Raw genomic sequence first — 19,654 nt, forward strand, 5'->3', positions numbered from 1 at the left:
AGGGATTATTGCCTGGAGCACAGTACAGGGTGTTATTATTATTGGGGGCACTCTAGGGGACATTATAGCTGCTGTGGACACTATAGGGACATTTGGGTCCCTATGGTGTCCCATAGCAGCCAAACCATTCCTTTTTGACAGCTCTTTTGGAAATCCAGTTCTACTTTACACCAGTTTGCTAAGTGACCCCAATTATGTTTATTAAGGTAGTTTTCAGCAGTATAGTACCTGGGGCACAACAGGCACAGTATTGGGAGAGGCAGCAGGATGACACTGGGGACACCAGGATTGTCATGGAACCATGAACCAGACGTACAACAAGAGATAAGTGGAAATAAGAAGGCTTTATTGCAAATCAAGCTGTAAGCAAAAGTCCAAGCGGATGGCTAAACCGAAGCAGGGTCTTGCGTAGACAGGGGTCAGGAACTAGAAGGGTAGTCAGACGAAGCCTGGATCAGGAACCAGCAGGGTAGTCAGACGAAGCCAGGATCAGGAACCAACGGGGTAGTCAGACGAAGCCAGGATCAGGAACCAACGGGGTAGTCAGACGAGGCCAGGATCAGGAACCAGAAGCAGCAGCAGTCTTAGAAGCATGTGAACACAGGAGGACCAAGCAAGGAACTGAAGCCACAGACCTCCTATATATATATGAGCTAGGCATCCAGCTCCTCCCAGTGGGAAGGAGAAGCCGCAGGGTGGGAGGCTACAAGAAACCCAGAAACCAAGATGGCCGCCAGCACATGTCAAACGAAGGAGAACAGTGAGAAGGTAAGACCATGACAGTACCTCCCCCTCAAGGGCCCCTCCTCCGCGGAGTAAGGAACGGTTTCTGAGGGAAGCGTGCGTGGAAGGCTCGGAGCAAAGCAGGAGCATGGACATCTGCGGAGGGAACCCAGGAACGCTCCTCTGGACCATAACCACGCCAATGGACCAAAAACTGCAACCGACCGCGGACCAGGCATGAGTCCAGGATATTGCTCACCTCATATTCCTCACGATTGCCCACTTGGACCGGACAGGGCCGAGGAACCGAGGAAGTGAAACGATTACACACCAATGGCTTCAACAGGGAGACATGAAACACGTTGGAGATCCGCATGCCAGGAGGAAGCGCAAGGGCATAGGCTACCGGGTTTACCCTGCGAAGCACTCGGAAGGGACCAACAAAGCGAGGAGCCAGCTTGGGAGTGGGCACTCGAAGGTTGAGGTTGCGGGTGGACAACCATACACGGTCTCCGACCTGGTAGGAAGGAGCGGGCGCTCGTCTGCGATCAGCCTGGAGTCTCTGGCGCTGCGCAGAGACCTCAAGGGACCTCTGGATCTGTACCCAAGAAGCACGTAGGACGGAAAGGTGATCCTCCACAGCCGGAATATCCTGGGGAGAGAATACCTCCGGTAACACGGCAGGTTGGAACCCATAATTGGCCATGAAGGGAGACGTCCCAGAGGAAGAGTTCACCGCCGTGTTCCTGGCAAACTCAGCCCAAGGCAGGAGGTCAACCCAATTGTCTTGGTGATCGGAGACATAGCAACGAAGGAATTGCTCCAAGGCCTGATTGGATCGTTCTGCGGCCCCATTGGACTGAGGGTGGTAGGCCGAGGAGAAAGAGAGATGAATCCCCAACTGGGAGCAAAAGGCGCGCCAGAACCTGGACACAAACTGACTCCCCCGATCCGACACAATCTCCTTGGGCAAACCGTGCAACCGGAAGACCTCCCTGGCGAAAATCGTGGCCAACTCTTGTGCAGAGGGTAACTTCTTGAGAGGAACACAGTGGCACATTTTGGAAAACCGATCCACAATCATGAGAATGACCGTATGGCCTCGGGATGCAGGGAGGTCCACAATGAAATCCATCCCCAGGTGTGACCATGGGCGCTCCCCGGTGGCTATGGGTTGCAAAAGGCCCAACGGAAGGTGCCGAGGGGACTTACTCTGGGCACAAACGGAGCATGCCGCTACATATGCGGCGATGTCGGAACGTAGAGAAGGCCACCAGAACAGACGTGAAACAGCCCAGGACAGCTGATTCTTACCAGGATGCCCCGCGGCCTTGGAGTTATGGTAGGTTCGCAACAACCGAGTGCGCAACTCCTCAGGCACAAAACACCTGCCGTTGGGTCTCCCAGAGGGAGCACCAGATTGAGCCGCCAAAATCTGCTCACCCAGGGGAGAGGTCAGGCTGGTGCGAATGGCGGCCAGGATCTGATTCGGAGGTATGACCGAAGTCGGAATCGACTCCTCCCCGGACAGCTCGGAGTACTGCCGTGATAAGGCATCCGCTCTGATGTTCTTGGAACCGGGTAGGTAGGAGACCACGTAATTAAAACGTGACAAGAACAGAGCCCATCTGGCCTGACGTGGTGTCAATCTCTTGGCCTCAGAAAGGTAGGTCAGATTCTTGTGGTCCATCAGGATGAGAACCGGAACCACCGAACCCTCGAGCAAGTGCCTCCATTCTTTAAGGGCCTGCACGATGGCCAATAACTCCCTGTCACCAATCTGATAGTTGCACTCCGCGGAAGACAGTTTCCGGGAGTAAAACCCACAAGGAAGCAGAGGACCCTCTGGTGTTCTACGCTGAGACAGAAGGGCGCCTACTCCCGTCTCAGACGCGTCCACCTCGAGGACAAAGGGCAACCCAGGGTTGGGATGCGACAGAATCGGAGCCGACACAAAGGCGGACTTTAGAGCCTCAAAAGCTCGGATGGCCTCGAGCGGCCAGACCTGGAAATTACTGCCCTTCCTGGTCAGATCCGTGAGAGGCTTGGCTAGCATAGAAAAGTCCCTGATGAACTTCCGATAATAATTGGCGAAGCCCAAAAAGCGCTGCAGGGCACGGAGACCACTGGGCTGGGGCCACTGTAAAACAGCCGAAACCTTCTCAGGATCCATGGAGAACCCCTCAGCGGAAATGATGTAACCTAAGAAGGTTACCTGGGATCGGTGAAATTCGCATTTCTCAAGCTTACCGAACAGCCTGTTCTCTCGTAACCGTTGCAACACTCGTCTGACATCCATAATGTGGGCCTCCATGGATTCAGAATATACCAAGATGTCATCCAAATAGACCACCACACACTGCTGCAACAGGTCACGGAAAACATCGTTGATGAATTCCTGGAAGACTGCGGGCGCATTGCACAACCCAAAGGGCATAACCAAGGATTCATAATGACCGGTCCTGGTGTTAAACGCGGTCTTCCACTCATCGCCCGCCTTGATCCTTACCAGGTTATATGCCGCCCTCAGGTCGAGTTTGGTAAAGACCGTGGCCCCTTTGAGGCGATCGAACAGCTCGGAAATCAAGGGTATCGGGTAAGCGTTCTTGATCGTGATGCGATTGAGACCCCTGTAATCGATGCAAGGCCTCAACTCACCGCCCTTCTTTTTCACAAAGAAAAATCCAGCCCCTGCCGGGGACGAGGATTTGCGAATGTGTCCGCGTGAAAGCGCCTCCCTCACGTACTCCTCCATGGCCTCATTCTCCGCTACCGACAGTGGATAGACTTTGCCACGAGGAGGAACGGCACCAGATTGTAACTCTATGGCACAATCGTATGGGCGGTGCGGAGGTAGGGCAACCGCGCGCACCTTATCGAATACATCCCGGTACTCTTCGTATTCAGGAGGCAACAGAGAGTCCGAGGAAGTACACAGCAACTTGACAGGCCCATGGATGCAACTAGCCCCACACTGCGGTGACCACGAGAGGATCTCGGCCGATCTCCAATCGAAAGTCGGATTATGCTTCTGGAGCCAGGGGTACCCCAAGACCACCGGTAGTGTGGAGACGAAATCACCTGGAAACAGACCGACTCTCTGTGAACGGCACCAATGGCTATCCCCACTGGAAGGGTCTCATGAGTCACGTGTGGCGGCAGAAGGGGTCTGCCGTCTATCGCCTCAAGAGCCAGTGGGGAACCTCGAGGCTGCAGAGGAATGGAATTGGCGGCAGCGAACACACTATCAATGAACAAACCACCAGCACCAGAGTCCACCAACGCCTGGGTCGTCACCGAGCCCCCGACCCAGGAGAGGACAACAGTGATCAGTGGTTTGTCAACACGGGAAACCGGGGACGAGGAGACTCCACCCAAGATCTGCCCCCGACAGGATCTCAGGTGCGAGCGTTTCCCGGACGGTTCGGACATGCCAACCGAAAATGCCCACCGAGACCACAGTACATGCATCGGCCCTCGCGTCTCCGGAGTACCCTCTCCCCCTCGGACAGGCGAGCAAACCCCAGCTGCATGGGTTCACCCCCAGACAAGTCATCCCCAGGAGGTGTGGGAGGAGAGGGAGGCACGGGTGGGACAGCAAACGTAGGCGCCAATCTGTTAGAAGACCTCCGCAGGCTCTCCTTAAAGGAAGGCCTCTCCCTGAGTCTGGTGTCAATCAAAATCAGGAAAGAAATAAGAGACTCGAGCTCCACTGGTAGGTCCTTAGCTGCAACCTCATCCTTCAAGGCATCCGAGAGACCATGAGAGAAAGCAGCGACCAGAGCCTCATTATTCCAGCCCACCTCTGCTGCCAGGGTACGAAACTCAATGGCGTATTCAGCTACGGATCGTGAACCCTGTCTGATGGACATAAGGAGCTTCGCAGCAGAGGCAGCACGAGCCGGCACATCGAATACCTTCCGAAGAGAAGAAACAAAAACCGGAAAACTCGGCAACCACCGGATTGTTGTTCTCCCATAAAGGGCTGGCCCAGGCCAAGGCCTTGTCCGAGAGCAGCGAGATCAAGAAGCCCACCTTTGATCTCTCAGTAGGAAAGGCATGTGGCAGCAACTCGAAATAAATGCCCACCTGGTTAAGGAAACCTCGGCACTGAGTTGGCTCTCCCCCAAAGCGCTGTGGAAGGGGGGCAGAACCGGTCATACCCCGAGACACCGCAGGCGCAGCAACAGGTGTCGGGGAAGACTCTTGCGCAACAACCGGAGCGGCAGTAGGAGCGGGCCCAGGAGCGACAACCGACCCATCGGCAACGGAAGCGAAATGAGCCGTGCGTTCAAGCAGGGTTTGCAACGCCACAGTGAACCGACCCAACAGGTGATCCTGCTGATCAAGTCTGGCAACCAGCGTAGGTAGCGAGGATGGCCCTGTACCGTCAAAATTCATGGCTTGGTCCTAATGTCATGGAACCATGAACCAGACGTACAACAAGAGATAAGTGGAAATAAGAAGGCTTTATTGCAAATCAAGCCGTAAGCAAAAGTCCAAGCGGATGGCTAAACCGAAGCAGGGTCTTGCGTAGACAGGGGTCAGGAACTAGAAGGGTAGTCAGACGAAGCCTGGATCAGGAACTAGAAGGGTAGTCAGACGAAGCCTGGATCAGGAACCAGCAGGGTAGTCAGACGAAGCCAGGATCAGGAACCAACGGGGTAGTCAGACGAAGCCAGGATCAGGAACCAACGGGGTAGTCAGACGAGGCCAGGATCAGGAACCAGAAGCAGCAGCAGTCTTAGAAGCATGTGAACACAGGAGGACCAAGCAAGGAACTGAAGCCACAGACCTCCTATATATATGAGCTAGGCATCCAGCTCTTCCCAGTGGGAAGGAGAAGCCGCAGGGTGGGAGGCTACAAGAAACCCAGAAACCAAGATGGCCGCCAGCACATGTCAAACGAAGGAGAACAGTGAGAAGGTAAGACCATGACAAGGATGGGGAGGTTGATGTAAAAATTGAGAAATCGAACGTGTCTGTGTAACAAACTCTGTAGAGATGAGATGTGGCTGAAAGAATTTGCCATGGCGGTCTGAGTCAAATGGAGAAGAGGAAAGAGAAGGTCTGCATGACAGGAGATGTCACTGGATGTAAGATGTATGTGATGCTGTATTCTCCTCCATGTCTTTTTTTATTATAATTATATGTATTTTAAATTTGGCGACTAAATTTTCAGTTTAGGACCCAATTTAGGGTATTTTTTTTTTGTCTGATATGGCCTAGGAAGAGACTGTGGCGCTCACGAAGCACCACAGCCTCTTCATACAAAAAAAAATAAAAAAAATAAAAAAAATGGAGGGAGGGGCCCACGTTGGGTAGACAGCCCCTGACCTATCATGCACTTAATCTGCCCCGTTGATGACTTATCTAGAGGATAGCTCATCAGTAGGGGAAACCAGAAAATTCTATTTTTGCTTTAAGCGTTTTGCCCTTTTTTCCTTTGTTGGAAAGAAATTCTACATAAATGCAGTATATCTGTAAAGAATAAATCAAGGCAACTGGACGTACTGTAGATTTCTTGAAAACGTTTCGCTCGTTCTTCCAACGAGCTTTCTCAATTCTGAGTGACTGTACAAAAACTCTGGGAATAAATCTGTAACTGAATCCACATCTGGTAATTATACCCAGCATTGGGTCAAAGGTGTTGATTCTATTATCCTAATTGGAGTCAGTAGGTATGTGGCAGACAATAGATGTCTAACCCCCCCCCCCCCCCCCCCCCCCCACCTCTATTCAAGCTTGGCTTCTCCTTTTTTACGAACCTTCACAGACATACATAAATGCAGGTATATTGTTGCAAAAAAACACACGTCTATTTGTGTTTTTTTTGCCAGAACCAAAACGCAGCACAGCTTCGAAAAGTCTGCCTGCACTGCTCTATATGTAGGGTGCAATTTTTCCTGATTGCCATATATATCCCTCCAACTTGTTGCTCTGTATTGAAAAAATGATGACATTTGTGACTCGTGGACCTCATGTACCCATACTTATGCTTGTTGATTTTAATAAATACTTGAATCCCCAGTTAGATAAATTTCACCAAGGTCCCATGTTAACAAATGCCACAGAAACTTCATTGGCAAAGCTATTGCAAGAATTCGATTTACACGATTTATGGAGAATCCAACACCCACAGGTACGTCAATACTCCTGTTTCTCTACTTAACATAATTCCCTGTCCAGAATAGACTTACCAATTGGGTCGCTGGAGGCATCGTCCTACATCTGTCACACCTGTGACAGGTGTTAGAAGGTTTGAAAGACTGAATGCACATGAGTGATCTCATGTGGTTTTGGAAGAGCTGCAGTGTGGTTCTTGTTGAAGTCCTGTTCATCCATCATCCTCAGAAGTTTAAGTGTTCCGCTTGTGTTTTGTTTCCCCCCCAGTTGTTTACTAGGCCTCAGCGAGATGCTGGTTCCTTCACCAGGAAAGGAACGGGTTGTCTGTGCCCTGTCCATTACCTTTAGGGCATCCGGGGGTCACCAGGGTTTTTTTAGGTTCCTGTGTATGGGCATCTCTACCATTGAGAGGTGCCCATACGGATAGGAGTTAGGGCCAGGAGCATGCTTTTATAAGTGGTGACCCTTTTACTTCCCTAGCGTTGAGGCCTGGTGTCTTTCCCCTTCCTTCTTGTTGTCGTTTGGTGTTCTCCCCTACTACATCCGTGACAACATCTCCCTAATAGACTACTTGGCACGTAGCCTGTCAGACCACTCTCCTATTCATATAGGATTACAATTTAACAGGGATGGAGGTCGTCCTGCATCTTCCCTCTGGAAACTTAATCTATTTAGGATGCAACTACTGGATGAAGGGGATCCACTAACACAGCGGATTCTGGAATTCTTTAGCACTAATAGAGGTTCAGCGGCCATAGGGATGGTATGGGATACCATGAAAGCATACATAAAGGGTTTGTATATACAGAAAATGAAAGGTGTAAGGTGAAAACTAGGGAACTCACCGAGGCTATACAATAGGAGGTGAAAGACTGTGAAGCTGCCCTGCGTACTGACTCCACGACCATCTGCTACAAATAGCTGACCAGGGCCATCTTTAACGTGGAGAAAAAGGGGCAGCTGCCCTGGGCCCAGTTGCTCCTGCTGGGGTGCCCAAGGCAGCTGCCTCTTGAGCCCCGCTGACCACTGGAGGACCTTTTTATCGGTCCATACTGGTGTTCCGATGCTGTTGGCATACAGCGCGAGAGAATGTAATGGCGGCCACATGCCCTACATGTCCTGCTACTTAGTTAATAAAGTATGGACCCATGAATGCGGCAGCGGCACTTGTATTCTCCCTCTTGTCCATGGTCGAATCAATATTAAAGGCGGCCCTGTAGCTGACAAACGCTTCTTCTTAAAACAGAAGTATTTTGAAGCGAGGGAAAGTGCGGGCTATTAGCTAGAGTGACTCGTTCACAGGAGGGTACAGCTAGAATAGCAACCATTACGACTAGACGGGGAAGCCTCTCAGCAGATGATTCCATAATTCTTGATGAATTCTATAATTGCTATAAGGAACTCTACTCCTCAAAATTGTCAACAAATTCTGATAATATTAAATCCTACCTTGCCAAGATATCAATGCCTACGCTGTCTCTTGAATAATCTAAATATTTAGATGAGCCCCTAGATTTGGAGGAACTTAAAATGGCCATTAACTCCTTCTCTAATGAGAAGACCCTTGGCTCGGATGGTCTACCAGCAGAGTTTTACAAAAGCTATAAGGACCCGCTTCTTCCACCTCTTGGAAACCTTCAGTGAAGCTCTGAGAGTGGGGAAAGTACCAGCATCTGAGGGAGGCAGTAGTTTTGCTGATTCCAAAACCTGGTAAAGACCCAACTATACCCGATTCCTGTAGATCAATCTCCTTTTTACCAACTGATGTGAAAGTATTGGCTAAAGTCTTGGCCAAAGCTTTTGACAGTGTGGAATGGGAGCATTTATGGGAAGTTATGGAGGCTATGGGATTTGGACCGTGCTTTATGTCTTGGGTCAAACTACTCTATAACTCATCAGTAGCAAAAATCAAAGCAAATGGAATGCTCTCTGCCCAATTTTCACTACATAGAGGAACGAGGTAAGGCTGCCCCTTGTCCCCCCTGTTTGCGGTGGCTATTGAGCCCTTGGCCTGCTTTTTGCGCACTTCCCCTGAGTGGAAAGGTTTCCCACTAGGTTCCCAGGAAGAGAGTCTTTTTATATAAGGATGGCTTGCTCCTCTATGTGGGAGATCTGCAAATCTCCATTACTCCTATTGTGAAAGATAATACTGAGTTTGGGAAATATTCAGGATTAACAATCAATTGGGACAAATGAGTGATTCTCCCACTTGATCCTCCCCCGCCTAAAGCTCAATCTCACCAATACCCAATTACAGATGACCAGTAGCTTTAAATATTTAGGAGTTATGAAAACGCTGAAGCCAACAGTATATGTCAATACCTGGTGCAAACTGCCTCTTTCTGTCATTGGCCATAGTAACTTAATCAAAATGACTGATGCCCCAATTGCTTTTTGTACTACATAATTCCCCTAAATGAATCCCCCAGCGGACATTTTACAAGATACAGAGTATCTTTCATTCCTTGATATGGAAAAAGCAACCCAGAATCTGCATGGAAACGCTTCAAAAAGGCAAGGAGGAAGGTGGCCTCTCCATCCCAAACCCATGACTGTACTTCATGGCCGCACAGCTACAGCACTTTAGAGGATGGGGACACCATGTACAGCTGGGCCCCTCTGCCAGAATTGTTTAATTACTTTTATTAGTAAGATCAGAGAAATTATGTGATACAACATAAACAGACCTCAATTACAGGTCGAGGCTGTGTACATAAATGAACGTACAATCAAAAAGACTACATATTTGGGAGATAATGAACACTGTCGAGTTATATGACAAGCGGAGAGATTCAGCATCAGATATATATGTGCAATGAAACCCTGACGGGGAACAACGATACACAAATACAAGACGGTAGACACGTAAGGAGGTAGGGGGGGGGAGTAAGGATGATTCCTGACAAGCAATGTAGTGAAAGACGGTACCATTAAATACTGACACCAATCCTGCTCAATCGTGGTTAGAATTCCCTGGAGCTCTCGAACAAACTCCAAGGAGTCCTAAAAAACAATGTAGTGAAAAATGGTCCCCTTAACTACTGGCATCAACCCTGCTCAACCAATATTGAAATTCACTGGAACCTTTGAACAAAATCTAAGGGTCCAAATTTGTAAGTATTTGTTAGTATTGCCTGTATATTCCGCTAAGAGCTCCTCCATTCTATGGATTTTCTCAAAGGTGTTGAGCCAGTCCTTAAACTGAGGGGCAATAGTGGATTTCCAATATCTAGGTATGACCAGGCGAGCGGCTTGCACAAAGAATCTCAGGAGGCCCTTTTTCAACAAGGAGATAGAACCAGGCAACCTAGAAAGCAACGCTCCCTCCAGGGTCCACATGGTTGTACTACCGCCGACCTGGTCATAGAGGTCATTCAGGGACTTCCAGAAGAGTGTTATTCTACTACAGTACCACCAGATGTGTGTCATATTGCCCACCTCCGACCACAACGCCAACACGTGCTAGGGCATGAAGGGAAAAAGGAGTGTAACAGGTCTGGTGTCCTGTACCATCTGGACAAGATCTTAAAAATTATTTTCCTGGAGTCCGCAGCTTACGGACGACTTATGTAATAACACAAATGCCTTCTCCCATTGGTCTGAAGAGAATTACTTCCCCAATTCTCTCTCCCATGCCTTTACAAAAGGCAGGGCAGAAACGGAGTCGTCCTCCCTCTGGAGCAGCCCGTAAACCAGAGACACTAAATGTGTGGGGGAAGATGATTGGAGGCAGAGCGCTTCAAAGGTAGTGAGGTCTCTTGAGAGACTTTCCTTGGGGCCTAAAGAGGTTAAAAAAGTTTTCAGACTGCCGTAACAGAGCCATGCCCCTCTAGACGACCCACCCGGGAAGGAAGACAGCGGACGCAAGGAGCCTTTCTCTATAACTAGAGATACAGTAGGGTTGTCTACACGTTCGATACCCAAAAGTGATTTACGACCTATGCCCATAGAGAAGACAGGTTTATCAAAAAGGGGGGTCAAGGGGCTAGGAAATTTGGTGAGGCCTAGGGGTATTGCACTTCTATCCCATATTCCTAGAATGCCAGAGGTCAATAGAGGGAGCCACAGAGGTCTTTTAGTCTTAGAGATCCCGAGCAGATTCTGAACTGGAAACCCCACCTCCTGCTTCTAAAATTGAATCCACCTTTTGGACGGTCCATTATGAAACCAGTCCAAAATATATGAAAGGATTGCGGCTTTATGATATTTTGGGAGGTCTGGGACCCCTGCGCCTCCCCTCAACCTGTGGCGGACCAGGAATCTCATCCCCAGCCTAGGATTAGAGCCTGCCCAGATGAATTTTAGAAACATGGATCTAAAAGCCCTGAAGAAACCGCTCAGCAGGGGTATGGGGATAGTGCGGAAAAGGTACAAGATTCGTGGGAGTATATTTATTTTAAATGCGTGAATCCTACTAAAAAAAACCAGGCTAACGGTAAACTCTTCCATACCTGCAATACTTTTCTAATGTCCTCAATAAGGGGGGTGAAGTTTAGCGGAAAGAGATCTGAGGAGTTAGAGGGAATAACCGTGCCTAAGTATACAATATGTTCTTGGGCCCAGCGGAAGGTAAATGAGGATTTCGGAGTATTGACCAGGGCTGACGGCAGAGTGATATTAAGAACCTCTGACTTTTGGCGGTTAACTTTAAAGTTGCTAAGGTCTCAAAAGGTCGAAATTCCTTCAGAATGTTAGGAAAGCTGCCCCTTGGGTCTGTACAATAAATAAGGAGATCATCTGCATAAATGGCAATTTTCGACTCCAGTTCTCCCAATCTTAGGCCCCTGATAGAATTATTGGCTCTGAGAGCTCTGGCTAGAAATTCCATAACCATAATGTACAGAAGAGGGGAAAGTGGGCACCCTTGTGTAGTGCCATTACGGATACGGAAGGGTGTCTATAATGAGCCGTTGACTTGTACCTGGGCGCTAGGGTCTCTGTATAGAACAAGGATTCTAGCGATCATGTGTCACGAGGGTGTCAAGAGCCACGTCTGACTCCGTTATACCCGGGGTCAGGAAGTCGCAGCGGGTGGCTGCGTGCTCTATGTCTAAAGATCATGCTGCTTCTTAATGATAGCTTTCTGTGTTTGCCTTGCAATCCTTTTTGTCTCACTCAGGGATCCGTAGCTTCTTCTCCTCAGCTGTTTCTTCTCTGTCACTCCCAACCTCCTTATATTCTCTTCTCCCACTTCTCTGGTTGCCAGATATAGAGCTTCCTGCCTGGACTTCTATACTGACCCACTGAAGCTGTGTAGCTGTGATTCCTGGTTGTTGTTCCAGAGTGTTACCCTCCAGATCCCTGTTGGTTGTTTGTTGTCCACTGTTGTCGCCCACCTGGGATTATATGTTTTGTCTGTATTGTCTGTCCTCTCCTTGGTGTTTTCCTTTAGTGTAAGTGGTGCGAACTAGTGTTCCCACCTCCCTATTCACTACCTAGGGCTCATCTTAGGGAAAGCCAGGGTTTTAGGCACGTGATCGGCGTACGGGTGAGGAACCCGTCTAGGGACGTCAGGGTAGTCAGGTGCCAGCCGCAAGGTGAGTTAGGGGTCACCACCTTGGACAGGGCCTTCCCTTTTCCCTCCCTTTGCGTCACATATGTGATCGGCACGCCGGTCGTGATATCATGCCAGGGCTGAAACCGAACGCCCTCAGGGACTCGCCCAAAAAGGTCCAATCTACGCGATCAAACGCTTTTAAAGCGTCTATCGAGAGAAGACAAAGAGGGGACCCTGTTATGTTAGCCCTATTAATGATGACCAGAGAGCGTATGGTGTCTCTGGTTTCCCTTCCCGGGACAAAACCTGCTTGGTCTACATGGATCAAAGAGGACATAAATGGCTTCAATGTGTCTGCTGATCCACATTAATCAGAGAGCCTTTATGCTTTTTCTCCAAACCAGCCAATTTCTGTAGCAGTGCCTTTACCTCCCGAGATCTCATTTTCTTAAGTCTAGAAGCATGTAGGCTAAGTCTGCCTCGAACTAAACATTTTTAAGTTTCCCATTGGATAGTCGGGCTAGAAGGGTCGGATCCGTGTATCTCTGCAAAATCAGAGAAGGTGGCTCTAATGTCTGCAGCACAGACAGGGTCTCTAAGTATGTTGTCATTACGTTTCCAAGAACCGGAAGATCTGGTAGAGTCCCCTATGTCTAATGCAACCCAAGTAAGGGAGTGATTTGAAAATAAGACTGGTTCAATGCCCGCGGCGTGTCGTGAATCAAGAAGGGAGTGAGAAATGAAGATGTAGTCAAGACAGTGGTAAGTATTGTGGGAGGCAGAAAAGAACGTATAATCCTTGGTAGTGGGGAATAGTATGTGCCAGGCGTCTACTAACTTAAAGGTCTGGAGATGTCTCTTGAAACTACGGGCTACCCCAGAAGAAATAGAAGACCTACCAGAGGAGGCATCCAAGGACACTTCCAGGGGGAAGTTAATATCTCCGCCAAGGATGATCGGCAGGCCATCAGCAAGGGTGGAAAACATCTTGGAGGCAAATCGGGAATGACCTGTATTAGGGAAATAGACATTTGCAATTATTAGAAGCTTGGAAGATAAGGAGACCTTAAGGAAAAGGTAGTGGCCAAAGTTGTCTGACGCTGTGTCTATGATTTCACATGGGATTTCGACTCTGGGTGTGTACAATGCGACCAGGTCGTGTAATACCTGTTTTTGCAGGAGGGCGCATGCCCAGTTTTGAAGTGGGTCTCCTGTAAAAGAGCTATTGAGATTTTCTGTTTTATGCAGGTTGTACAGGATTTGGTTGTGTTTGGCAGGCTCGTTGAGGCCATTTACATTAAAGGCGCTAACTCTAACAGACGCCATCATGTGGAGTAGAGGCTATCGATTCTAGTATGAACTGATCAGGAAAGGGAAGGGGAGGAAGAGTACAAAAGGGACTACAGAACATGACTGGGAAGACAAAACAATGACTCACAAGGGAAACAGAAGCCAACTAAACATCTCAGGAGTGTTTTGGCCACCCAAACAAGACTGCTAGGAGAGATGGAAGCCCAGGCTGAACTAGCAGCCCCCCACCACCACCACCACTCACATAACAGATGATAACTGGTAATAAGCTATCTATTAATAGAACGGTCGCCTCTGCCCTAACAGAGAGAACACCCACATAAGTACATATAGAACATGAGGAAACTAGCTATGTACTAGAGGTAAGTAACTGGACAAAAAAAAAACAGGTGATAGCGATTCAAATGCAAGCTAACACTTGGAAAGTGGACAAGTATATGACAGACCTTAATTGTGAAACAGAAGACATCACGGCGTCTTCCTCGATTTCGCTGACCGCGGAGATACTTGAGTCCACTGTGCTCTATCTGGCAGCTGTGCTGGAGACTGCATCAACGGACAATCCGGAAGGGAGACCTTGGGTAAGGAGAATGTCTCTAAGAACTTAGGGAGGTCTTCTAGGTCCCGGAACGTTGCCATCCTTCCTGGCGTGTGTTTGAAATGGGAAACCCCAAAGGTATGTAATGTCCCTTTCTTTCAGCAGGGCAAGAATGGGACGCACCGCTCTTCGGAGTTGAAGGGTTCTTCTGGATAAATCCAGCAGGATCTGGATCTGAAAGCCTTCAAAACATAAATCCTCAGACTGACGTGCGGCCTTCATAATGTCCTCTTTAACTTTATAGAAGTTCACGTGGCAAACAATGTCACGCGGACTGTTAGCGTCTGTAGATTTATGGCCCCAGAGCCTTATGAACACGATCCAGTTCGATGGGGGGTGTTAGCTGACCCCTTTAACAATGAGCCAAATAGCGTCTGGACAGTGGATTCCAGGTCAGTAGGCAAAATGGTTTCCGCCAGCCCTCTTATCCGGAGGTTGTTTCTCCGGTGACGATTATCTATGTCGTCAAGGTGGGACAGTAGATGGGATAGCTGCATGGAGTGTGCAGAGAGCACCTTTTGGTGATCTTCTAAATGTTCAAAGACGACCTCCTGTGTCTTTTCAGAGGCCTCAACCCGGTGCCCCAAGTGCTTTATTTCCCCCTTTAGTACCTCCATCTCTGTCTTGTAGGTCTGCTCAAGTCGGGAGACCAAATGCTCACGGTCCTCTTTTGTAGCCAGAGCCCGTAGCTGGGCTTGGAGGTCCCAGCCGTTATCAGAGGTCTTTTTCTGAGGGTGACGAGCGGGTGCCGTGGTCTGGAAGCGGCGTGGAGGTGCCGGCGGCCATCTTGGGAGTTCCATGCTGTCCCACTGTGATCGGCTGGGAGCCGAAAAACTTCTGGATGCCGGCTCCGTCACCTTGCTGATCAGGTTCCACTTGCCCGCTGGCCGTTTTCCGTCCCATTTTGATCGGGTCAATGTCGGTCTTATAGCAGGGAGATAGCTTTTAGAGCTGGAGTGGCGGCAGAGCTGCAGCAGTGCGCGTCTTACTCCGTCATGAGCAAGCCATGCCCCCCCCCCCCCTCTGCCAGAATTGCCTCCATAGTCATGAAACAGAAAACACCTATCACATTGGCGCATTGGCGGAGCTAGGAAGGCCGCAGTCTTGCGCTGAGAACTGCCCTACAATCACATTAATAACAAAGGTCTGGTCGAAATTTAAGAAATTAATAGGCCTGGTGCGGTTTAACAACAACACCCAGTTATGGCGTAACACTCAACTACTGGAACTGTTCAGATTGGAGGGCTTTTCCCCTTTGGAAAACAAAAGTGTTTTATTTCTATGTCAAGTTCAATCAGAGGTGGTGATGAAATCTTTCACGCAGTTGCAAGAGGAGTTTGTTGTTCAAACACTTTTATTGACCTGAATATAATCAATTTGGACGCAGTCCAATCGAAATCAAGTAAAGTTATCAGTCAAATATTCAGAATATTTTGAATATCACCACATTTTTTGAAAAACATGTAATATAAATGATCATGAAGTGTTATCTATTTGTAATCCTATCTACATACTCAAGGGGGAAGGGAAGATGGGGGAGGGATTACAGTTAAGTATATTGTTTTCTTTTATTACTAGACACATTCTAGCCAATTTTTAAATGCCTGAGATCCTTTAAAGAGGATCCAAGGAGTCCAGATTTTCATATATTTCTCATCTGTTCCCTCATCCTCTGACGACAACTCCTCCATTCTACGTATTTGTTCAAAAGTGTGCAACCAGTCCCTGATGTGTGGTGTGGGATTTCCAGTATCTAGGTATGACCAAACGTGCGGCCTGCAAAAAAAATAAATCGTAAAAGTCCCTTTTTTAGAGCGCAGTTGGATACCGGGAGCATAAAAAGTATAGCCCCTTCAAGAGTCCACCTTTCCAAGCGACCAGATACTCGTTCATACAGATCATTTAAGATCTCCCAAAAGGAAGTTAAACTGGAACACTGCCACCAAATATGGGACATTGAGCCTATCTCCTTGTTGCAGCGCCAACATAGATCCAAACAAGTGGGATAAAAAGAGTGAAGAAGTGCTGGGGTTCTGTACCATCTGGACACTATCTTGAAATTCTTGTCCTGTATATCGCAGCTAATGGACGCCTTATGCGATGGGGTAAATGCTTTCAACCACTGCTCTTAAGAAAAGGATCTACCCAACTCTCTCTCCCAGGCTGACACATATGGTAGGGAGGATATGGAGCCTCCGCTCTCCTGGAGCAGCCCGTAGACCAAAGCAAGAGGAGTTTGGGCTACCTAGAATCACATTTTTTTCAATATCTACAATTAAGACATGCTTTCCAGAAGCAATTTAAGGATGGTTTGCAACTGCCCATCTCCCTTCCTGTAGTAAAACAGTTATTAGGTGGTAGTACCGCTAGGGGACTGATATCTATGCTATATAAACACCTATTTCATAAAAGTACTACATCGGACCCCCTACCTGTTAAGAGAAAGTTGGAGCAAGACGTGGGTAAATTTTACCAGGAGCAGTTGGAGGACATTCTGGCCTTGACCCCTAGTCTTACGCTTAGTGAATCTCAGAGATTATCCCAGCTATATCTGATTCAGAGTATATAGAACCCCCAAATTCCTATTTAAGATAGGTTTGCGATCAGACTCAACCTGCCCCCCTTGTTGAGGGACAGAGGCGTCATTAATACATATGTTCTGGGAATGTTCGAAACTAGGGGAGTATTGGGAAGAGATAGTAAAGAGCATAACCTGGAAACCCAAATACAGGTACCTAGAGATCCCCAAATCTGTGTACTCGGTATATTAGACTCATTGGGAATGGATGACAAAAAATCTGAGTATCCAAAGAATGCTCTTCCAGGCCAGGGTCTTACTTGCCAAGCACTGGATACAGGAGAACCCTCCCACAAGACAGGAGTATATAAATCGACTAAATACTGTTCTACGATTTGAAAGAGGGGTATACGTAAAGAGTAGATGCCCAGGTAAATATAGCAGGGTTGGTTCGCAGTCCCTGGTATGGCGTCTGTGGCTCTAATGAGGGACGGACTGAGGGGACAATTGGCCTTGACAGGGCTGCTGACATAGCACATTGTGATATCCGCCACAGAAATTCACATGCAGAATAGTCCTTCCAAAATGCCTTTCATAGCATACTGTCTCTTGTTGTCCGTAGGGATGGTGGTGCGGTGGTCTCTCTGTACGGTTTTGCCTGGGGTGGGGGGGGGGGGGGTTATTTATCTTGAAAGATGTATTTTGTAACTCTGATTTTCAGATTTCTCTCTTTTTATATTTATTGATGTATAATGCCGTTAAAATAATGTGTTATTAGCACTTCTATATTGTGTATTTGATTGATAACATAAATAAATGTACACTCTTCAAATGTATTTTAAGTAAAACTTTATTTCAATAAAAATTATATCTGATTGAAAAAATATATAATTTGTCACTCAAACAGGGCTGATTTCCCATAATTAGCCAAACACATAAAGTATAAAAAAAATGTTGCCCCTTCTTTAAACCTCCTTCCATTTTTACCCTAAGTGCTATCACTAGCCCAATTACTGTACATGGAATATATCAAAATATACCACAAGTTTAATCTCTGTGAATAAAAATGAATAATAATAATAATGAATAATAAAAATGAATTTTAATGTACCATTAATGTGTGATTATTAGAAAAAAATATAGCAGGAATTAATATTTTACTATTTTACAAATTCTAAGCCTAATATTTATTTTATCTACTGTTTTTTAAAGGCTGTGTATGAAAATTAGAAAAGAAAGCCAGATTGGTAATGGGAAAAAAAAAAGAAAAGTTAGTTGTTAAATTGCTATATGCTAAAACGTCTAAAATGTGTCTTGTCCTGAAGGGCTCTAAACTGGTCAAAAGATGGATATATTTTTGCTTAACTTTTAGGCAGACACCTTAACAAATGTGAAGCTTGTTATTATGCCACAGACTGACCAAAGAGACGCTTATGTAAAGATTAAGGAAGAAGATCAGCCCTTAACTATCAGTTCAGGTATATAACTTCTGCGGTGTGTGTGTTTATGGTAATGGAGGCACAGAGAGTGCGGGTATTGAATTTGAAGATACTACAAAATGAACAATAACTTGATGTCTTATAACCCTTATCAACAGCCACCATACATTTTTGGCACACGGATTGAGCCGGTTTATAAGCTTCGCCTGTGCCACCCACAGTGTGCGTTAGCTGCATCGGGCATGTAACCTCTAAGGCTACTTTCACACTTGCTTTGTTAATTCTGGTATTAAGATCCGGCAGAGGATCTCAATACCGGAATTAAACTAATCCGTTTTGATTTTACACCTCAGGATGCATCAGTTCCATCAGGATGTGGTTGTGTGAAATCAAAACAGGAAAAAAAAAAAGATCCATAACTACATACATTGAAAGTTAATGGTTGACGTCCTAAAAAAACGGATCCCTTCCCCCACCCTGCAGCAGGCAGCGGTTTTGTGTGCGGTCACAAACCGGAATGTTGACTGAACAGAAGGCATCCTGAACTTATCTCTTTCTATTCAGAATGCATGAGAACTAAACAGAAACAGTTTTTTTCGGTATTGAGATCCTCTGCCGGATTTCAATACCAGAAAACAACAACGCAAGTGCGAAAGTAACCTAATGTACCTCAGTCAATAACACCCTATATTGTATACTGTCCTGATGAAGGGGGCTCTCCGCCCCTGAAACGCGTTGACTGAAAATAAAAAGTATTGTTATCAATACCTACCCGCTTCTGACTCCTGCTGACAGCGCCATCCAAAGGTTCATCTTCTTTCTTCTGCAATTCAATAACACCCATGATATCTGAGCAGTTAGATAGAGAGAGGTGGCTCCACTTAACACCTCATCAGCACATACAGATTACAGGTGCCAATGTGTTTCTATGTTAGCCTCTTCGAAGGTGGGATGAAAAAACAAAAACTGCCAACGCTGCTAAAATTGTCATGTTCCTTAAAAGGGCATTTCCATGTTTGGCATTTATGGCATACCCACAGAATATGCCATAAATATTCAATAGGTGTAGGTCCCACTTCTGGAACCCCCCCCCCCCCCCCCCCTCTCCTATCTCGAGAATTCATTCAGGTGGAGCTCTGAAGATAGCTAAGTAAGCATGCAGTATAAAGTGCACATATGAAGCAAACGAAGAGAGCGATACCGTTCCATTCATGGCAGCTGCAAGACGGGACCCTGTTATTGAGATAGGTGTGGGTCCCAGAAGTGGAATCCTGTGAATATGCCATAAATGTCCCATAAGGGAACAACCTTTTAAGGGGTTTAAGCTGCCATAGAATTACCTGCATGGAGCACGTGAACTTCTATCTGAGGTCCCAAGTCACAGCACATCGGCACATTGAAGACTTTGCAACAAGACCAGAAACATTTTTGTATGGCATTGA

General features: G+C 47.2%; 1 protein-coding gene across 5 annotated transcripts in view; it reads left to right on the forward strand.

Moving 5' to 3' along the window:
- Window positions 1-19,654, forward strand: part of LOC122939804 (zinc finger protein OZF-like) — a 62,695-nt gene that overhangs the window by 17,192 nt on the left and 25,849 nt on the right. For all 5 annotated transcript variants that reach the window (XM_044295966.1, XM_044295961.1, XM_044295964.1 and 2 more), the window contains exon 6: window positions 18,146-18,251. In XM_044295966.1, the coding sequence (XP_044151901.1) occupies window positions 18,146-18,251 (106 nt within the window). The remainder of the gene's footprint in view (window positions 1-18,145; window positions 18,252-19,654) is intronic.

Source organism: Bufo gargarizans, chromosome 6, assembly GCF_014858855.1.
Source record: "Bufo gargarizans isolate SCDJY-AF-19 chromosome 6, ASM1485885v1, whole genome shotgun sequence".
NCBI classification, from domain to species: Eukaryota; Metazoa; Chordata; class Amphibia; order Anura; family Bufonidae; genus Bufo; species Bufo gargarizans.